This window comes from Monodon monoceros, unplaced genomic scaffold (genome assembly GCF_005190385.1).
Source record: "Monodon monoceros isolate NGI ecotype Baffin Bay Population unplaced genomic scaffold, NGI_Narwhal_1 Super_Scaffold_5, whole genome shotgun sequence".
In the NCBI taxonomy this organism is placed as follows: domain Eukaryota; kingdom Metazoa; phylum Chordata; class Mammalia; order Artiodactyla; family Monodontidae; genus Monodon; species Monodon monoceros.
The window spans coordinates 55238675-55260826 of record NW_021703782.1 but is presented as its reverse complement, the minus strand read 5'-3'; the positions used below and the strand labels follow the sequence as shown (position 1 = coordinate 55260826).

General features: G+C 36.5%; 1 protein-coding gene across 10 annotated transcripts in view; it reads right to left on the bottom strand.

The window, feature by feature from the left end:
- PTPRD (protein tyrosine phosphatase receptor type D) overlaps window positions 1-22152 on the bottom strand; it is a 2000866-nt gene that overhangs the window by 163595 nt on the left and 1815119 nt on the right. For 7 of the 10 annotated variants that reach the window (XM_029201877.1, XM_029201881.1, XM_029201880.1 and 4 more), the window contains 6 exons: window positions 18867-19000; window positions 15898-16042; window positions 12162-12467; window positions 11028-11221; window positions 8521-8547; window positions 4434-4551 (listed from right to left, as the gene is read on the bottom strand). In XM_029201877.1, coding sequence (XP_029057710.1) covers window positions 4434-4551; window positions 8521-8547; window positions 11028-11221; window positions 12162-12467; window positions 15898-16042; window positions 18867-19000 — 924 coding nt within the window. The remainder of the gene's footprint in view (window positions 1-4433; window positions 4552-8520; window positions 8548-11027; window positions 11222-12161; window positions 12468-15897; window positions 16043-18866; window positions 19001-22152) is intronic. The other 3 variants (XM_029201882.1, XM_029201883.1, XM_029201885.1) reach the window with 1 other exon arrangement.

Genomic DNA, 22152 nt, shown 5'->3' with positions numbered 1-22152 from the left:
AATATAATAGTTTTGTTTCACATGTTGGATACGTTCATAGTAAGTGGGTTCATCATGTGTGGGAAAATAGTTCCTGAAGTTTTTAATGGTAATTATGTACACGTGTTGAAGGTTGACCCAGAAACCAAACCAACCCAAACCAAAAACTGTAGACTCACTGTTTCTCATGGAAAGGTGTATCCGATATCTTACTAACCAACTACGAAACTCTCAGAACAAACCCGTTCATAAGTTGGTGAGTGCTTGAATTATTCCATTTATTTTTATTTTAAATATATTTAAAATTATTTTCATTTAAAATAGATATTGGCAAGTATCCTTAATTTCTCTCTATGTGTGTATAGTATTTACATGATTTGCCCATTAAAATATCAATTACGTCAAGAATTAAACATTTGAGACTCTGCTGAGAAAAAAAATGGGCCTTTCAGCAGAAAATACATCCTTCAATAAACAAAACCTGGTTGAAACTTTTGGGGAAAAACATAACAATTAGGTCTCCACATTTTCCAGGGACAATATATTTTATTAAAAATATTTATCGAAAGTTTTCAAAATTCTGGTTATGAAGAACTGCATCATAGTAAACACACTGTGCACCTTGTTTCTATAAGATGCATGTAAAGGGAGGATAAAGAAAACAATTTAAAATTTCCTGCAACCACGAATATAGGTTGGATTGTAATAATATTTGTCAGCCATATATGAGTATTTTTTATTATCTGGTGTTTCACTTCATAATATTGCTACGGTACAAATTTGGAGAAATTTAACAAACTCATAAATTCTAAGAAAAAAAGATCTCATGGCCTTATGAAAATGTACATCTATTCTTCTGTGATAGTCAAAGCCTAGGTTGCACTAATGCCTTTTGTTTTTGATGCTGGCATGCCCTTTCTTGTTCTGGGATATAAACACTGTGGGTTTGGTACCATGAAATCAAAGCAATGCTCTAGAAGTAAGAGCGTCAGTTCTGATCTACTGGTTCCCACTGCTGTGCCAGAAGCACCTCAGTCTGCTCTCCACTGCCAAGACAGTCACTCCTTTCCCTGGCAGAAGTTTCACTGAGCCTGAAAACTATGAGACAGTTGGCCTGGAAGCAACAAGATGCACTAGTGAAGGAGTCAAGGAAGAAATGAAAGCTGAGGCAGCTAGAGGAAGAACTCCCAGCATTGCCTCAGGAGAGGTTAGCCACATGAAGGGAACACCTAAAATCTCCCCAAACGTGTGAATAGTAGATGCAGTTTAAATAAGCTATGGTAAGGGTTTTATGGACAGTTGTGGTATTTCATCCAGGGAATAACAAGTAGAAAAACGGGAAAAGGAATGAGGAGAGTTCTACAACACTGCATGAATGGTTAAAAAGAATTCTCCAAAACTGCACGTATTGGCAATGAAACCCACTGCATCTCTGGCTTCCAGAAATTCTATGTATGAAACATTTACCAACTACTCACTTTAATGTAAGGACTTATATAATGGCATGTAGGCATTTGGGTGGGAAAATAAAAGATGGATAATGCAGGGTCCTTGTCCTCTGATCAGTGCATACTCCAGGTGGAGAAATGAAGAGGACCAGTAGATGGTGCTGCATGTGGAGTTGGGTCCAAGGTTCTAATGCCTTAGGGATATTGTGTGGACCACTTTTAAAGGCCATGCAGTGGCAGGGTCAGTGGGTCTGCTTGCTCCAGCCTAGGAGCTAGAGGATTGGCAAAAGGAAAGAGTCTTAAATACTTACTCTGGGAGTTGGAGGTCACTTTTAGCAGTGTGTTAGTGAACTTATTGGAAGAAGGCCCAGCTGCACAGTAAATAAGCTAACTCTAACTTATGTCATGACATATAATCTCTTCTCCCTTTTGATTATTCTTATCTCCTTACTGTATTCTTCCTCTTAAAAATCTCTCATGACTTCAGAAATGGTACACATGTGCTGCCCTTTACTTCTTCTTAGTAAGAGCAATCATTGGAGATCAACCAAGGCACTCAGTCCCAATGGCTCTAAACTTAGCTTCAATTTAACTTAGCACCTAAGTAGCAACCATCATAAATGACTGAACCTAAGCCTATTACTTCCAAATTCTCTCTGTCATTGTCATCTTTTCTCTCATCCTTAAACATAGCTCCTCAGTACAGTAGTGAAATTCATGTAAAAATATAGAGAAAATTTCAAACCAAAGAATATGCCTAAAACCACAAGATTTCAGGCAGTAGACCAATTATCATGATACAGAGCAATGGGAGTATTAACAAAGAAACTACAAAAATGTCATAATCATTGAAACATAAAAGCCAACATTTTATTCAAAAGCATCCCTCAGGTTACATGAATCCTACATGGATTGCTTAAGTTATGGCCTGTGTTTTTATTTCAAAGATATGATTGTTCACAGATTCTAGAAACAATGTATTATACAGAAACATATCCTAAAACCAGGAATTTTACTATTAAAATAAAATTTCACGAGAATTCCTGAATTCTCCATGGAAGCTATAACTAAATGCCCTTATAATTGGGGTTATTAGGAGCTCACATCTGTGAGATAAACTCAGTAATTCTTCATAGTTATATAAATACAAGGGATTTCTGTAATACTATATAAAACAAAGCAAATTAATCTGTTCAATAATGACTTTAGAATGGTTTTTTACTATAGGTTGGCAGCAAAGGAAACTAGAGCTTTTCTCTTAGAAGGATTATACATCTGGATTCTCCTATCTCCCACCCAGGATCAGTAGGGAGGTCTCAAGAAAATAAATGTGCAGACATCTAAATTATAAGCATTTCCTCAATACCCAAGTCTCCACTGATTAAGAAAGATCTGAAATTGTGAATGCAAAATTGTGTATTGCAAAATAATTCTGTATATAAGATCCACAATTCTAAATAATGTTCTGTATGGTGACTAAAAAGTGATGAGCTAATCTTAGTGACATTAAAATAGGCAATATCATTCCTTGTTCTAGGATTCGCATCCCTTGGTGATAAATCCTCTACTTTTTTGTCCTCATTATAGGACCTCCCCATCTTATGGGCAACAGGAGTTTGATGCTTCATGTAAGACATTTCAGGCTTATTAAGACACAGTTATAAATATGGGTGAAGGAAATGTATTTTCTTCATTTTGGGGTTCAATTTCAGGGGTTTATCCTCGGTTGTCTACATTCCAATAGAGGCTGATTCCATAGCTAGACAGTCAGCATGTCCCCACTGAACATGCACTGTATCTCCTATGCAGGGTACTGGATAAACTTGATACAATGGTATTTTTTAAAAAAAGGCCCAGAAGATTTTGCCTTGAAGGAGTTTTGCCATCTGTAATCCTGCTGCTTGAGGCAATTCCAGGTGGCGGGATATAAGCGAGGCAAATCTTATGACACTTAGACAAATTTGGCCGTGAGCACAGCACCCAGGAGGGTCCTCAGCCTCACAGCTGTTCCTTGCTTTATGCCTTTACATCGAGGTGTGTTCCTAAAAAGTTGGGCAAGAAGTGATTCAGGAGGAATAAATCAAATCATAGCTTAAATGTTCCACAGGAGATTTCTACATAAAGGGACTGAAGAAGATTCCTTCTGTAATTATCTCTTAATTTATTGGTTTTACAATGTCAGGTCTTCCAACATGCTGTTTTCCTAATGTGGCCAACCAAAGTGAGACTAAACAGCATTAAGAAGCTTTTTCTTCAGAAAGGAGCAATCTGGTATTAGTCTTTTTGCTTTTCTTCATTCTCTTTTCTGTTTTCCATCTTTGGTGCAATTTGTCCTCTTTAGAATCCCCACAGCAAGGGGTGAGGAGGAGAAAATGACAAAAAAAACACCTTTAAGTCATCAACCCAGTTCAAGACGGCAGCTCTTCTAACAAGGTTTGCTGCTGGGGGTGGGGTGGGGTGAAGCTGTCACGTGATTTCCCTCCCTAGATGCTCTGCCTTCCAGACCCTCGTGGGACTTGCTCCTTCATGTCTTTCAAGTCTCAGCTCAAATATCCTGCCCCAAAGAGATCTCCCATCACTCTTTCTAAAACAGTCCTTAGGGACTGCCCCATCCTTAATGCCCACACACCTTTATTTTGATAATTTATCACTTCCTGGCATTTTATTATTATAAAACTCATTTATTCACTAGTTAATTATGTTAGTCAGAAAATAAATTTCAGGAGGTCAGTCTTTTTGTTTTGTTGATTGTTCTATCAAAGTACTGGAAATAGCGCCCGATACATAGTAGGTGCTCAAATAATATTTGCTGAATGAGTGATTGAATAATCTGGGTAAAGCATGGTTATTCAGTTATTTTTACCCTCTGAACTATGTATCAAAAATCACTAAAGTTGACCATTGTACATTTTTCCCTCTGACCAAAACCACCTGTACCATTTGGAAAATTACCCTTATTGTTGTCGGGAGCATATTCAAGATACACATATGCACAGATGCAGTTACCTGCCCCAGTGGTGGACACCAGTTTGGGTTTGCTGCGAGCTCCATCTCCTTTGGTGGTGTAGGCTGTGACAGTCAGGGAGTAGGAAGTTTCAGGCTGTAGCCCAGAAATAATCATGTCCTGAAATGACACAAGAGAGTAACATTGATTCAGAACGTACACTGCAAACGCCCTGGAGGAACAATCAAGGCAGCCACCTTCCTTCTGCGCATGCGTAAACATTCTCTGCAGCCATGCCAAGCACTGGAAGTTTCATGCCTAGAGCTCACGCTATGGATGACCTGTCTTCATGCCGACACTGAAGTGGGGTCTTCAGCCATCCTAAGAGGCAGCTCTAAGGGGTAGTAGTCAAAACCGCAAAACCTGGAGTCAGACCTCCTGAATTCTTGAATTGAAACATGGCTTTCCTTATTTACTAGTTTGGTGATTCAGGGCAAGCGAGTTTAACCCGTCGGTGCCTCAGTTTCCCATGTGAAAGTTGGAATGTTAGGGCCACCTAGGGCTACTAAAAGATGAAATGAGCTATACTGGGTAAACGCTTAAAACAACGTGTGGCTTGTAGTGAGCAATCCATACTCTAGCTGCTGTGATATGCCAGCTGCTTTCCATGTGCCTGCACGGTAGCCTGGCCCGCAGACTGTTGACGGGGCTGATGCCCAACAGTATGTATTATCACCATGTAAATATTTTACCAAATGGCTGACCTGTTGGCCCTGGATAGCCAGAGAGCCAGAGAAGTTTCTTAGGACTCAAAGAGTATATTATTGGTTAGTTCTACAGGCTATGGACTAAAATCATTATAAACTAAGGAGAATTTTCTAATGATTTGGAGGCCCGGCCATAAAACCACATTAACAGGACTTGTTCTACTACATCGCGAATATGTGTTCAGTTAATTCCGACAATGTAGAAAATGTTGAATATCACAAACTATTTATCAAAACTCTTAGTTTTCTCTTAGTAAGGACCCAAAGCTGTGGTGGCTAGAAGAGAAGATAATCACAGAACTGTTCTTCTACATTGGAAGTTACATGACTCTTTAGATAGAGTGCACGCACAGCAAAAAAAAAAAAAAAACCTTTCAGATTTTTAGCACAGCTATGTTTTCAAATTGAATACAGATAAATTTAAGAAAATATAGAACGTCATTGTCTTTAGCATCTAAAGACAACGCAAGTGAGAGTTTAGTGAATGGATTAGATTGTGTGAAAAACAGTGGGATTTTTCTGTGCAAGGCTGTAATGGGCACCATAGAACTCACTGGTTGACTCTGATCCCAGGGATGACAGCTTTCGACAATATGCTTTTCTCGAAAGTGTAGGAATATCACCAGTGTGGAAATTCAAGAATATCAGATACTATCCTGAAGAGCCACTGGAAATACTACGCTGTGAGATGAATAGACTAAATCTGGGAGAGAGATTTTATTTTCAGGAATGGTTTCACTAACATTACAGAGAATATAAAAACCAAGTGAACCACTGGAGAGCGGCATTTAAAATGATGGTACACTGGCGATTCCCAAAATTATGATGGGTGAATGCCAACATTATTGTTTCCAAGGTCCCCCTGATATCACAGAATTACTGATGAAAGCAGGCCAGGCTAGGAGGAAGAAGAAGCGAGGCCTGGTTCTATCACCAAATCGTGCGGCAAGCAATTTATGTACCCTGAGCCTTCTATAAATTTCTCATTCATAAAATTGGGGTTAACCACACACGTCCTTCCTCTCATACAGGTTGTGATAGGATAATGTAAGTAGTGCCACTCAAAAGGTTCGAGCCCTCTGTCATGGTCTAATCTCAGCTGGACACACCTCTCTCTGCCTGGATCACATCACCTCTTGGTTTACATTTTCTTTAAGCTGTGGGCATACTTGTTTACTCAGTGGTTTCCACACCCTCTGTCTGGGGTAGTGTGACTGATATCAGGGCCACAGCTCCTCACTCTGTTTTTGTTCTCCTAGCCCATCTGCCCCTTCTTGACTTCTTCCTGGCCCTGCTTGTGAAAAGCTGGCATTCCCGGATGTTCTGTCACAGTCACTCATCTGCTGCATTTCTCTCTAGTCCTAAAAAAAAAAAAAAACTGGATCCATCTCTAAAACTTAAAGAATTTTTTCTGCCTATATCCTAAATTCATCTCTAGCCCTGACTTTCCCCCAGGGCTCCAAGGGCATGTATTGGGTTGGCCAAAATGTCTGTTCAGGTTTTTCCGTTAAGATTTTACAGAAAAACCCGAGTGAACTTTTTGGCCAGCCCAATACATTGTAAATATTTGCTGGACGTTTTCCCTTGACTATCAAGTGTTACCTCCACTTCAACTTAACTAAAGCTTAAACGTCATTCCCGGAAGCAGACTCCCCTTCTTACTTCCATATTTTAATGAATGGTGGAGCATCTTCAAAACTTATGAGTGATCTTTGGTCCCTTTTTCTTCTTCAAACTCTTAGCTAGTTAGTATGTTTTTGTCCATTCTTCCTTTAAAACATTGATCATAACTGTCCCTTTTTCATTTCTGATGCTCAACTTTTTAAAAATTTTTTATTACTTCACGACTTAGGAAAAGAACTCTGTTTCCCTGTCTACTGTATTTTTTTCCCCCTCTAATCTATCCATTAAGTTATTGATTTTTAAACGTCAGGTAATGACCCATTTAGTAGGTCATGAAATCAATTCAGCCATTCAAGACCAGTGTTTTTTAAACAAATGAAATATACTTGAATATTAAATTTTGCATATATTTAAAGGTAAGGTATTGTTTTGTAAAACCTTTATTTTAAACATATGCATGAATTGGTCATGGCATATAATGCGTTTCTTACTATGGGTCATCGTCAAAGAAGTTTATAAAACACTGCTACACTGTCAATTTCATGAGGAGTGATAGCTTGGCCATCATATTTACCAAGGATCCCTACAAGAGCCCTGTGTTTCGGCAAAAAAAAAATTTACTAAACAAAAGGATACCTCCCACCAGCCATTATCTTTTTGCTCCTTTTAATAATTTTTTATATCTCTCCAGGACTGAAGAGTTAAAGACCAGCTCTTTAGCTTGACACTTTAGGTTTTTCTAACATTATATTAAAATTTAATCTCTTAGTAGTATTTAGTTAACTTACTAACTTGATAACTTACTAACTTGAATCCTTCAGTCCTGTCAAATTGCCAAGCTCACTGTCACCTATTATCACACTCTTGACTGACTGCTTCTGCTGCGCTGACCTTTAAAAGTACATTCCTACCTCCAACTCACCAACATACACAGACAGACACTTTTACTTCTTCAATCCCTATTCATCAGTTAAGTTCTCAAATAAGTTTCAGGACTTCTACCATCCTGGTCCACTGTCTCTGAACTCACAGCTCTTACTGATATTGCCATTCATATATTAATTAATGATACATTGCTTGAGGTCATCGCTTTTGTTGTATTTTATGGAACTTTTCTTGAACTTTATAACCTTCCTAGGCACCTGGACTGTAAGCACTTAGAAGGCAGGTGTCACGTCTTGTGTCCTCCACAGTACCTTACACATAATAAACTCTCAATAAAAGCACAGTCCATTCACTAAAATATTAAAAAAAAAAATTCTTCACTCAGTAAGATACTTTCTGCCTCTTGGCATGACTCATGCAATTTCACTCAAATTTGTATGGGTACAACAGAGAATTGCCATTTCTAGATAGAGTTAATTAGTGCCATATCTAGGTCATGTTATGCACTGAATATGTAACTCTGGAGCAGGATTTATGAGCAGCCCAGAACAAACTTATTTAACATCTCTCGTCTGTGATACCTCCACTTAAAGCATGCCTCCTCTAACTGTGTCACAAGGCAGAGTTAGTAGCAGCCACCAAAACAACACAAACTCATGATATTTCTTATGCAATCAATAGCATCACAGCAATTTCACAAAACAAAAACCAAAATGAAAAGTATACCACATAGTGGAAGTAATTTAAAATATAATTTGTTAGTTCATGCATCCAAGCAAATTGTGATGACACAGTACAAATAAATGAAAGATGGGTATAAGAAACAACAACCATTTATAATCTGTTTTTGAAAAAGCAGCCAAAAATTACTCACATGTTCAGTAGTATCATCAAATTCCCACTGATTGAGATTAAGAAGGTTGGGGAGGAGGGAAACAAAATAAAAAGAAATGAAGAGACATTTGTAGCCTGATAAAGGCAATGGTGCCCTCCTTAGATTAAAAAAACTGAAGAAATAAGCAACTGAAGAGGTGTGTACAATATAATTCCAAAGAGTATATGTGTGTTATGCTGCCACCTTCATTCCTAATTGAGAAGTTAAAAGTAAATATGTTCTATGTTGTTATCATTAAAACTGGCTAATTTTTTTTAATGCATGGTTCATTGGAATGAATCAATAAGGCATAGCAAAAAGCAGATGCACACTACATTGTGACATTTATTCTGATTTCTATCTAGGTTACACAATTCAAGTCACTATTTAGGTTAACATCTTTCATTAATATTGAAAATGTACAGTCTCAGTGAAGTCCTGTAAGATGTAAAAAAATTCAATGAATAGTTAAAGAGAACATGAAATGAGCAAAAACCAAACAAACCAAAAACCAAAACAACACCACAAAGAAAGTCAGCAAAACAATAAAGAAAAGCCAAAGTAGAAGAGGAGAAAAAAAAAAAAAAAGATTGAGTTGATATTTAAGCCATTTTGTATCATATAATTTCACTAACTACGATATTCCCAATGACAACAGCAACAGAACTACAGTTCTATAATGTAAGATTATCTATGAACTGAAGAAGGACATCAAAGCATGACGGTCGTATCATTTTATTTCTCATAATTGCAGATGCACCAAATAAAACGTAAGCAGTTAGGGCCTTATTAATTTTATACTATAAGAACTTTCTATTTTATGGGCAGTGCAAAATAAACATTTACAAAAAAGCAAGTCAGTGGTCCTTTTCCAGAGTCTTAAGGGACACTATGAATTTCCAACTAAATTTATAGAAATGGCCTTTAAACCAAAACCATACAACTGGATTTGAGGAAGATAAATTAGTCACTAAGCCAGACCCCTTTAGTTAGAATGTTTCGAAACTGAAGCAAACATAAGTACCTTTGTGAGTTGATTATATTAAGACTTTGGAGTAAAGACACTGGGGTAAAAAAACAGGGCCCTTTATAGCCCTGTTATCTTCACAGAGAAAAGAAGGCAAAATCTGGCAATCTGGCACAGCAGTTTTCAACTTTGTTCATAATCTTCCCCACTTTCACACAAAGGAAGGAATTTTCAATTGAAATAGCTTCAAATTTTTGCTTCAAATTTTCACTAATCCCATCCATTTCCATGCCCGGCTACCAATTTGCTGGATAAGCAAAGCACTCCCCTATTCCTAATACATCATCGCTATTGGAACAAGCATAGGTAAGCTAGTCCATGGGTTATGTATAATCTCCAGTAGGGCAGTTCTTAACTGAAATCTTCCTCTCCCTTTCAGAAAAATATGTATAGGTAGATTTATTATGGTGCTGTCCTTGAATCACTTCTAATTTATTTTTAAAAACTGAAAAAAAAAATGTCTGTTTTAAACAACATATTACAAAACCAAATCGTGACTACATGGTTGTAAACCACTGCCTTAGGGTTGGTAGAATTTCTCACATTCTCAACTACTCTTAATAGATTTCTTAATTTGGCTCAGCATAGGGGATCTCATCAATACCCTGTGAAACTCTAATTTTTATCACTGTCATTATCTTCATTTTCTGGGAAATGAAACAATTATTTTCATTAGATATGTAATTTGGCAAAGAAATACTAAATAAAATACTATCTGGATACCTTTCCCTGAATAAGAATGTCTATTCTTCAGTGGCAGAAATCATACATTTAGAAATTAGATCAGCTTAGTTCCAAATACTTTTAGCACAGCAGAAAGTAGATTTATCAGTAAAATTGCTGTTTGAAATTCTTCCCTTTGATTTAATTAAGTCAACCAATTTTTTTGAAGTCAGAAAGGCAAACTTAGATATAGCTGTAGAGCCGTACATCTGTATTTTAAGAAAACAGTTACATGTTTTTAATCAGATGTGTCATTTCAATTCACTTCCTCACTTGAAGTCAACTCTGATTGAGGTAAATATGGATCATGTGTTTTGAAAGCTAAAATTTTGTGAACTTATCTACGAAACAGACTACAGACATAGAGAACACACTTGTAGTTGCCAAGGGGGAGGTGCAGTGGGGGAAGGATAGAGTGGGAGTTTGGGATTAGCAGATGCAAACCATTATACAGAGAATGGATAAACAACAAGGTCCTACTGTATAGCACAGAGAACTATATTCAATACCCTGTCATAAGCCATAACTGAAAAGAACAGAAAAAGTGAGTGTATATATGTGTATGGCTGAATGACTTCACTGTACAGTAGAAATTAACACAACACTGTAAATCAACTGTAATTCAATTTTTTAAAAAGCTAGAATTTTGTATAGGAATTTTAACATGCCAAAAAAATTAAAATGGGGTCCATGTTAAGGTGCAGATTAAAATAAATGTATCCTATAAAAATATACATATGCAATTTCAGAGGCCTACCTGTGCATCAGCCAGCATGACATCCTTCAGCATGGGCTGGCCCTTGGGTTCACCATTTTCCATCCTCACATAATGTACCTGGTATCCTCTTATCTGGCCATGCTGTTTATTGGGCACAGGTGAGCGCCATGAGACTTTAACAGATGTTGAGTTGACAGCCTCTACCTCGACTTTGCGAGGAGGACCACTAGGAACTGGAACAACATCATCGGATAAAAGAAAATTATAGGCACTTGTCCCACCCAGTCAGAGCATTTTCTTTACTTAGGTTCAAAAAAAAAAAAAGAAAAAAAGAAGAAAAAAAAAAAAAGGCAGACCCACTATGTTTCCTTTGTGGAATACAAACATTTTCAACCAAGGAAAATGCTCAACCAATCTGCTCTACCTTTTAAGAAAAGATCAAAAAACATGACCGATGCCAAAAAAAAAAAAAAAAAAAAAAAATGGAAAAAAAAAAAGAGTATCAGAGAAATAGAAAAACATGTAAAAAATGTACAAAAGCCAAGGAAGATGCTTTGAGGTTCAAAGCATTAAAGCACAAAGAAGTATAGCATTGAAATAATAACAAAAACTGGTTGTTGATTGTTGTGTGTGTGTGTGTGTGTGTGTGTGTGTGTATTTTCAAGGTTTCTTTTTAGCCGAATAAAAAACATTCTTGATTATATGGATTTTCTTCTTTTTTTTTCTCATATCAAAGGTATTCCATACAACAGATGCCAAAAATTGAATGTCGAGCATCAGTGTCTCTGAAATGTGCAAGACAAAAAGGCAACAAGAAGATAAGGCACTTTTGAAAAGTTAACTTCAAAATGTAAAAGAAGTGACTACAAAAACCAAGAAATAAGCAGAAGACTTTAGATGGAGGTACACAGAAGGGCCTGGATTGCAAGGTCATAGGAGCAAACTGTTCTTTTAAAAGGAAGCAAATTACAGTGTTGCGATTTAAAAAGTTAAAAAAAAAAAAAAATGCCCAGGCTGTAGCAAAGATAGGTCTCCGGCAAAAACCACTGAAGTTACAGCGTTGCTGGGTAAAAAAGATGAGCAGAGAAAAATGCATTACTGTTAGCCTATCAAAAGACAGCAGACCAAGACTGTGGCAGAAGGGTGCAAACTGACGTAGCAGAGGCAACGTACCATCTTCATCGGTTCGAATCAACACGGACAAGCTCTCGGGGCCAGGGCCGACATCTGTGTGGGCTGTCACAGTGATCCGGTACTCAGTCCATTTTTCCAGCTGTTCCAAAAGGTATTTGGTAGTGTCCGAAGGAATTCCCAAAATCTCATGAGGTTTGTCATCTTCTCCATCCACTGCGGTATACTTGATGGAGTATTCAGTAATAATGCCATTCTGTTTTTCCACTGGTGGAGGTTGCCAACTTACCAAAATACTAGTGGAACTTGGGCTGGTGCAACTAATGTCTTGAGGAGGAGCTGACGGCTCTTATTTTGGTAGTGAGTTAAAGGAGGGTTTGAGTGAAAGGACAGGAGTGGTTGGAAAAAAAAAAATGATAAAACAAAAGAAAAGGCAAAAATAAATAAATGAACCATAGGGCAACAAAACAAAAATAAGGCTTTGAAACTTAAAGTAAAATTTTAAAGATAAATTTATGTACCTTGGCTTAGTAATATGAATAAACCAAAAAATGAATAAATGACCAAAAATAATTGTTAAATAATGGGTGGGGGGAATATGTGAAAATGAAACCTTAAGATAACAGAGCCTCAAATAAAATTACCTACCTGCAATTTAAATTCTTCTTCTAAAACAATCCCTCAGTATTCCCCAGCCCTATTATACAGACTATCGAGCTTCAAAAAAGCTGCAAACAGTACAAGATTTATTACATGAGAGTCTGAGGATGTTTAAGAGATGCCATTTCAAGCTTTCACTACTGCATTCTAAAATGAGGGCAATTCCTACATAGTATTCATTTGTGAAAAGGTTCTTAACTGTGAAAAGTGGCAAAAACTGTTGGATGCCCTTCTACCAATTCCAATTTTTAAAAAGGGAGATAAATAAAAGCCCAACAAACACAAAAGGGTTCCCTCTGACTATGTGAAAAACGGAGTCTTCTGACCAGTTTTAACAACAAGTGTTAACCTAACATTGATCATAGCCTATATACAGTGAGCATGCAGAACAATAAAGGATGAAAATGAATAGTCCAGGATTTACCTACCCGAGGGTAATGTCAGGCTGGTTGATTCTGACTGTAACTTGTACTTACCCTATGTCAGCTTCCAGCTTTTTTAAAATTATAACTCTTCTTGAGACACCATTGCTAGTGAAGAATTAGATCCCACCAGCAAATTTTGGTAAAATCAATAAAAATCATCTATCCCTTACAAAATGTCAATAACATAGCCATTAAAAAGAACTGTTTAAAAAAATTCCTGAGAACCATCTGGAAAAGATATGACTTATCTTTCATTTTGTACATAGCTCCTTTCATTTTGTACATAATTATTCATAAAAAGTAGGATTTACATAAGAGTTAAAAGATAAACTTTCTTCCTGCCCATTCTAAAATAAACTAGTCACCTTCTGAGCAATTATTTTCCATCAAATAAATCAAACATATCATTATTTGAAAAAACAAAAAGCAATAAAGAGCAATGTGACTGTTATCATAAATTATTTTTAGAGTTAATAATATATATTCCTAAAGAAGAACAAAGAATTGGGATGATATATGTTTGCATATATATATTTTTGATATAAGGCAATATATATGGTAGAATGAGTAAATCATTTCTAATTTTTTGTATTTGAACATGTAGTTTGGGTATTTCTTTACACTTTCTGAGCCTTAATATTATGTAGTGTCAGGTGTATCTGATTATTTAGACGATCATCAGTCTTTCTTTCTTTTTTTTTTTTTTTGTGGTACGCGGGCCTCTCACTGTTGTGGCCTCTCCCGCTGCAGAGCACAGGCTCCGGACGCGCAGGCTCAGCGGCCATGGCTCACGGGCCCAGCCGCTCCGCGGCATGCGGGATCTTCCCGGACCGGGGCAGGAACCCGTGTCCCCTGCATCGGCAGGTGGACTCTCAACCACTGCGCCACCAGGGAAGCCCCAACAGTCTTTCTTAATTTACATGTCTTGTGTTCTTCATTACAGGCAATCAAAATGAAAAGATCCTTGTACAGACAAAAAGGAAATCCCCGTAAAACAGCCTTATATATTTGGTAAAAGGTTTGCAAAATCACAAGAACATCATTTTTATTGATTCTGACCAAAGATTCTTATATTTCAAATTATGAAACTATTTTATATGCATTATCATTCATAATAAATTGAGTTGTTCATGTAACAGCAAAGACTCATTTGTAAACCTTATTAAAAAACTGATTTGGTTGTCAATACATTCCTACCTTCAGACCTCCTATTCTGTGAAAGTATATGTAGCACCACTTGAAACCTTAATAAAATAAAGAGTGGATAAGCTTTTGATGTGTCTATAAAAAGTTCATTCTGTCTCTTTGTATGTAAGTATGTATGTATGAATATATATGTGTGCGTACGCAAAACAGTCAAGTTTGTAAACCATGCAAAATATAATATTAAGGCGTGTCACATTTCTTTAAATTAAGTGTCTGATTTTAAGAATTATCTTCTGCAATATTACTTATTAGCCTGCCTGGAATTCAAAGGAGACATACAATACTGCATTGATTTACATGCTTCAGTTTTTAAAAAGGAAATTTTATGGGAATAAGCTATCATCAGTAAGGGACTAAGCAACAGAATCCTAATGCTTTTCATATGAATAATCATGTGTTGAGGAAAAATATGAATTTTATCATCAAAATCCCTGAAAGATTTCAAGTATCTATAGAAAATGAAATGATGGAAGACTTGCTTATATAAAAGGAAATTCATCTTCTAAAAAAATGTAAATTTCATGTTTGCTGATAGGTCTAAAAATCAGGTCAATAGAGCATTCTCTTTATAAAATTCAATGTATTCATTTTATACATATCTATGTCACTAGATAAAATGACATAAAAATTTTAAAAATCACATATAAAATGTAAAATATTTTTAAAATCTAAGGAAATAAGTCCATAAAACTGTTCAATTTAAGGTAAATGGTTAATAGACTAATTATAGAAACTTATTAATAAAGAGCAAACAATAGTATTATAAGCCACCAAACTTTCCATCAAAAACAACCTGCCATATAATACTTTATGCAAAACAATCGTCCCTAGACACAATGAACTCCATTGTGATAAACACAACTATGCTTTAGAGTAACAGTCCCAAAAAGAATTTGAACCTGAGGAAACAAAATACAATTTAGGATTGCAAATATACTTGTGACTATTCCATTGTTCCTAAATTTGTACAAATACAGATTTTCTGTGAATGTTCCAAATTTCCACATGAACTACGTGCAAAGTTAACAACAAACTAGGAAAAAGTACGTGACGTGAAGACTTGGTCATCAGCAAAGTTAAAACCTGTGTGCTTAAAAAAGATAAAAGTTTGGTCTTTTGCTGTCTCTTTAGTTTGCTAAGCCCTCCTCTGATTATTTTGCAGTGTTCTCAATCTGAATTTTGCTTTACAGCTTTATAATTCATTAAATGGGGCCTGATCCAACGCCTTTACCCATTTTTCTCAAGTAGGTTTCCTAACTTCTCTGAATGTCTTTCGATTTTGGAAGTGGGAGAATGGGATCTGTCATTTGGACCCAGTCTGAAAACCAAGGTCATGGCGCTCTAATCCCCCAAATTGGACACTTGCTAGTATAGAGACTACCAACTATTAAATATTAATTAGCAGGTTTGTTGTTGGTGGGGATAAAAGCTGGCAACGCCTCCTAGTGAAGAAAAGGGCAGAAAGTAAAGCAAAGAGAGACACCTACTTGACTGCATGGTTCTGGCTGATATTTCAGCTGTGGAAGCACCCAGGCCTTGGGGAGAGCGTGCAGCCAGACGGAAGTAGTACAAGCTGTTTGGTCTCAGCCCTTGCAGTCTATAAGATGTCCCTGGCTCAATGGTAATCCGTTGCTGTGGATAAGTAACAAGGGACCTTGGTCATCTTCGTTAAGATTTGTGCATATATACATATATATATATATTTTTTTTTTTTTTTTTTTTTTTCGGTGTGCGAGCCTCCCACTGCCACGGCCTCTCCCGTTGCAGGAGCACAGGCTCCGGACGCGCAGGCCATGGCTCACGGACCCAGCCGCTCTGCAGCATGTGGGATCCTCCCGGACCGGGGCACGAACCCGCGTCCCCTGCATCGGCAGGTAGACTCTCAACCACTGCGCCACCAAGGAAGCCCGGTGCATATATTTTTATCACATTGCCCAGAACATCAGATTTCTGTAATCAGGGTTATAATAATAATAATCAGGGTTATAATGTCATCAAAATATCACAAACAGAATCAACAGTGAGAGTATCAAGGACTCTACTAGGGGAAGTACATATTGAAGATACCAGTTTAAAAGGCAAGTTTCTACAACAAATAAGACAACTGGAAAAAAGGAAGTCAGGGGTCTATCTAACGATGACAGTTTTCCAAATGCATCAGATAAGAGGGAGTGAGAGGCCCACCACCCATGAATGCATTCAACCTTTAAGTCATGTGTGTTGCGGTGACACTGCCCACAATGGAAACTGACCCCCGCCCCTGACAATGGCTTATGCCTAACATTCCATTTGAAGAGATGTCTAGGTCATCTCCCGTGACCATCTGCAACGTAAATAGGGGCAAAGAAAATATGGCCGGAAGTAACAATGGAAACCGGCATACAGTTCACGTGAGGTTGTTATGAAAGAGATCTGGAATTGCCAAGGCCTGAGGGAATAAAAATCAGATGTCAGTTACTGAAGAAAGATGAATAATGTATATGAAACTATACTGTTACCCTAGGTTGATTTCAAATTAATTTTAACACTTCCTTTCTTTGTGAATATAGAACCTACAGCTAGAAAAAAGAAATCACAAACTCTTCTATAACTGTTAACATCATAAAGGGCTTTTGAAATAAGTTTTTTTTACTTGAATGTGGTAACTTATTTTTATGCTTGAAATCTGCCTTTGCATTTTAGCAAAGATATAGCTATCTATGGGTAGTCAATCTCAGATTTAACATGAGCCTGTAGTAAACCTTAAAATGCATGCTATTATGTAGTCTAGTAATGGCATCAATAATCTTATAAGGCTTTTTATTGAATAGCATTTGCTGTTCACACAAAGAGAAGTCAGTCAAGGGCAATTCAGATATAAAACTAGAGAAAACACCCCTAGGGTGTTCTGTTGCAAATACAAAATTGTCAGAAATTTTAGATTTACCAAATAACAAGAAAAAAAGGAATTTCCTAAATAAACAATTGTAAAGCAGAGTGGGTATGCCAATAGTCAAGTATCCATAGTGTTTCTTTAACTGTTTTTATTTTATTTGTTTTTTAGTTGGGTAATGGTAAGTATTTAAAATAATTTAATGCTAATTTATGTCTTATTACAAACACCAACAGCTGTAACACGAGTACTTTACGTTATATCAGCACTTCAGTTCTAGAACTTTTTGAGTGATTAATTTGTATCAGCTTTGTTAGCTAAATCTAAAAGCATTGCTTTTACAGCCTGGTCTTTGGAGATTCTGCTCACTTCAAAGAGATGTAATAAAATAGAAGTTTACAGTAGCATATTAATGTATTATAGCATTCAAAATGATGAGCCACAAGTTAATTGGTAACAATTCATTTAGTATGTGAGTGTTTAAGAAAGGTATTCTTTTTTTAGAACTTAGGGGCTGTTTTGCTTTGTGAAGATATTTTTAAGATAAAGGATGCTAAGAGGTACAACAAAAGGGCTTGGCGGATTGAGTTTTCACATAGAGCTTTACCAACTTTTTTGTCCTAATGTTCCCCTTAATGGGTTTTACGATAACAAAAGAAACATATTTATTACTATCCCTTTCTGAAAATATTAGATGTATCTTAATACTGATTTATATAATCTATTCAAAGTATACCCAAGGGCCGGTATATCCTAATGGTTAAGAACATAGATTCTGGAAATTGTCTAGATTCAAATTCCACCTCTACCATTCAGTAGTATGAGGCTCTGGGCAAATTATTTAATCATTTAATTTTTTCCGTGTCTCTATTTTGTTATAATATGTGAAATAGATTAATAATAGAGGCTGACTCAAAGCACTACTGTAAGGATTGACTTAATATGTGTGAAACCATTATTATAGTGCCTGTTAATGTATGTGTTAGTTATTTTGATTTTTATTTCTCTTTTCAGTAACTATTAACAATTTCTAGCCTTCCACAGTCTGTTATTTTATTTGTGTAACATAAACTGTATATATATATATATATATATATATGTGTGTGTATTTTCACATTCATATCAAACAATCATTGGCATACAAACAAACATTTGCTATGGGGCATCTTTCTCTGAAACCAGTTTAGACAAATTCATCTACCCAAAGCCTTGGAGCTCACTTAGTCATGTGTTAACGGTGACTTAAGCATTTTAATGCAGAAGACAAAGAAAGGAAATCCCCAAATCTCAAGGAGTATATTCTTTTACAAGCAGATACTTCCACAAGTAACTTAGAAACCAGAATTAAAAAAAGAAATTTCCAATACAGACAATAGCTGTTTTTTGTTTCTTTTGTCCTAACCCCAGCAAGTCTCCAAATACTCTTTCTGTTTTTTTGGTCAAGCTTCTCTTTTGATGAATAAATCTTTTCCACCAAGGTCCTCTGTAGATATCTGACCTTTTAACAGAACTTGGGCAATTACACAAAATGAGAGCAGTGCTTGGGTGTAGAGAATGATGACAAGGCGAAAAGCACAGTCCTACCTCTTTTCCATGCTCCCCATCTTTGTAGACCAGTTCATAGCTGGCGATGGTGTCTGAACGTGGAGGCGTCCAAGAGAGCAAAATACTTGTTTCGGATTCAGGTTCTGCCTTGAAGTTTAGTGGCTGCCCTGGCACTAAAATCAGGGAGGCAAAGGAGTGAGCTCACCATCACCAGAAATATTCAGAAGTTCTTTCATTAACTGTTTAAACTTTTCACTCAGTGTCTGCACGTATTAGCTTAATGGAGAGCTAGGTGCCTTACATTGTCCAAGTTAGCCTGTCAATATAAAGCCCAGTTTTCCTCCTTTAAGGGACAAGAACAATGTTATAAATACTGTGCTTGTCCCTGAGTGGTTTAATATATATGCAAGATGTGGAATTAGCAAATGTAGAATATATCAGTCTCTGAATTCAACTTTAAGAATAATATTTACTTTATAATATCATTGTAAGTAATAAATGTGATGATTTATATAAAGCACTTGGGATAAATATTGCCTAAATCACACCAATTGTTAAATACATAAAAGCTATCGTTCTTTTACAACTGAGTGGGAACTTATTCTCTAACGCTACAGTTTACTTTTAAAATTATTTCCAATTAGGTTTATAAAATCCCACCTCTACTCCATTAACAAAACCTACAGGCAAGCAGAATCATTAGTATTTTTTTCTTACCAACCCACATTTTTAAAAAGATGTAAAAAAAAAAAAAAAAAAAGAGACAGCGAATTTAAAAAACTAACAATTCTTTCTAATCTCTAATGACTTTAATATGAGTTAATACACTAGACACAATATAAATTTAATATTGTCCCTAGTGAGAAGGAGCTAAATTACTATACAAGTTGAAAAGTGTATAGAATACACTTATTATCACAAATATAGGAAGTTAACAGGGGTCATCTATAATTCTCGTATTAGTCATGTAATCCATGCAGTAGACAATTTGGAAAAGCTATATATCATATGTAATCAAGAATGGGACATCAATCCAGTTGAAAGCATCTTACCCAAATGTTGAATTAGAATAAATTTTACTAACCCCAACCTCCTAGTTAGCAACTAATCCCACGAAGTCCTCTATCCATTATACACAAGGCTAATGCACTTCAGGGCATCAGTAGCACAGCTACTCTTACTTACATTGTTCTCAGCCAATGTCTACTCTAATTGGTTGGTACCCATGCCTTAGCGGCCATTAAATATTTTGATCATTACCCCGGATATTGCGGCATGTTTCAAAGTGCCATAGCTGAACATATGTCCATATTCCCACAAGTTCACATGAGAATTCCGTGTATATTTGTAAAAAAACAAGAATAATACTTCACTCCAGAGGGGAAAAGAACATCTAAAGTATTTTTGGCAAATAAGCATGAACATTCAAAAACATATACAAATAATATAACTTGTAGCTGATGTATGACATCAATTTCTTAAACAATACCTAAAGCATCATTTTCACCATAAAGAAGGTCTTTGGAGATATAAAATGCATTACTTTCTTTTCTTTCTATAGTCATCTCTCTGTAGCATGATGAAAAAAATGCCTTTTGTTTAAAAAAAGATTAAAATCTAAAGGGGTCTACAATGGTTTCTGGAATCAATCCCTAATCATCATTTCATTACTCTGGTCTGTTAACCTGTGACTCGTGTGTGTGTGTGTGTGTGTGTGTGTGTGTGTGTGTGTGTGTGTACACGTGCACACACTCATGTTTGGACTGATGCTTAAGGCCACCAATAATCAGTGCTTCATATTTCTAATTTCATTCATCTTCCTTTCTCTCCTTCTGTATCACAGACCTTGAGATACTCATTAATTTGATGCCTCCAGGAATGTACTTTCTGAACTGAGTATCTATTTTTTTTTTTTAAGTACCTGCCCAGTGGGTGACCTAACACAATCATTCAGATTGAGAGGTGAGAGGTAGAGACAAAAGAAGATAAAAGATCAAGAGCAAGAGAAGGTAGAACAGAGGGAAATAAGAAAAACAATCAGGCAAATAACTAAACAAATAGAAAATGCATTACTTCTAAAAAGAAAATACCAATAGCACAGGTAGGAGCAGCGATGGAAGCCAAGAATGATCAGACAGATGGGGAAATTATGATTGGATTCTAATATTCAGATCATGAAAGGTTTTCTCAGCCTAAAAATACACACACCTATGCATATGTATGCAGTCACTTCTTTTTCTCTAGTTTTATTCCCTTTTTCTTTCCCCAACTTCCACACATCTGGGAAAGAAGAACACCTTGTTATAACTTCTGACTTAAACCAAGCCAAACAAAGTGCTGTCAAGAATTAAAAACATGGACAGTGTTGAAGGGCTGCTCTCAGGATAATAACTGCTTGTTACGTATTTCCTCCCTGCTAAGGCTAATAATAAATTGAGTGACAGTGATTGAAAACATTGTGGGAATCCAATTAACTTTTTCTTACTTAAAACTGTTTACTTTTTTGCTTTTAATTTGTCTCAAACAAATTCCTGGTAGGTCTCAATGTTTCATCCTTGTTTAGTGCCACACACTTCCTTTAATTCTCTAATTCTGTTTGGTTCTATTCAGAGCCCTCTCCTTCTAAATAATGAAATAGCTACATCAAAGCCTCAGAGGGTGTCCATTTTATTTTGGGACAAAGTAAGTAGGAAGTGGCCACACGACTGGATGGTGAGTCTCTTGGAATAATACAAACAGGGTTCTCCTCCTCTGCTTTCAACATCTTCTTCTTTTGAAGTGGTCTGGAGGGGAATTTAATAGATTTTAAACTTGTGGTCGAAACACCAATGCCTAGAGGTGCCGGGCAGATGACTTAGATGAGTGCAGAGGCCATGCAGGCCCAGGGTCAACGGGGGAGTGCCTGGGCCACCAGAAGGAGTCAGTGATGCTCAGAGCCAGGACACGGCTGCCTTGTGGAATGTGGGTCCAGTCTTGCCCAAGCTTCTGATTTTTCAGCAGAAGTTGATAATGAATCTTCTAGGTAAAGTCTTTTAATTTTTTACAATCAGAAATAAATTGAATTAGTTGAAATTAACTGAAAAACACTGTATTAGGCAAAATGTGTCTACAGGCAAAATCCAGCATAAGGACCAGGGCTTTAAAAGATCTTTTTATTATATCAGACTCTATGCCCATACGTGTCTTAGGGGTGACGGTACTCAGACTTTCTTGGGAATTGTGGATTCACCTAAAGATGTTGCTTCCTCAGGATCATTTAGTCATTACTGAAACAACCACAATGAAGCTGAGGCTTCAAAGGAAAAGAAAAAAGCTGTGAAATTAA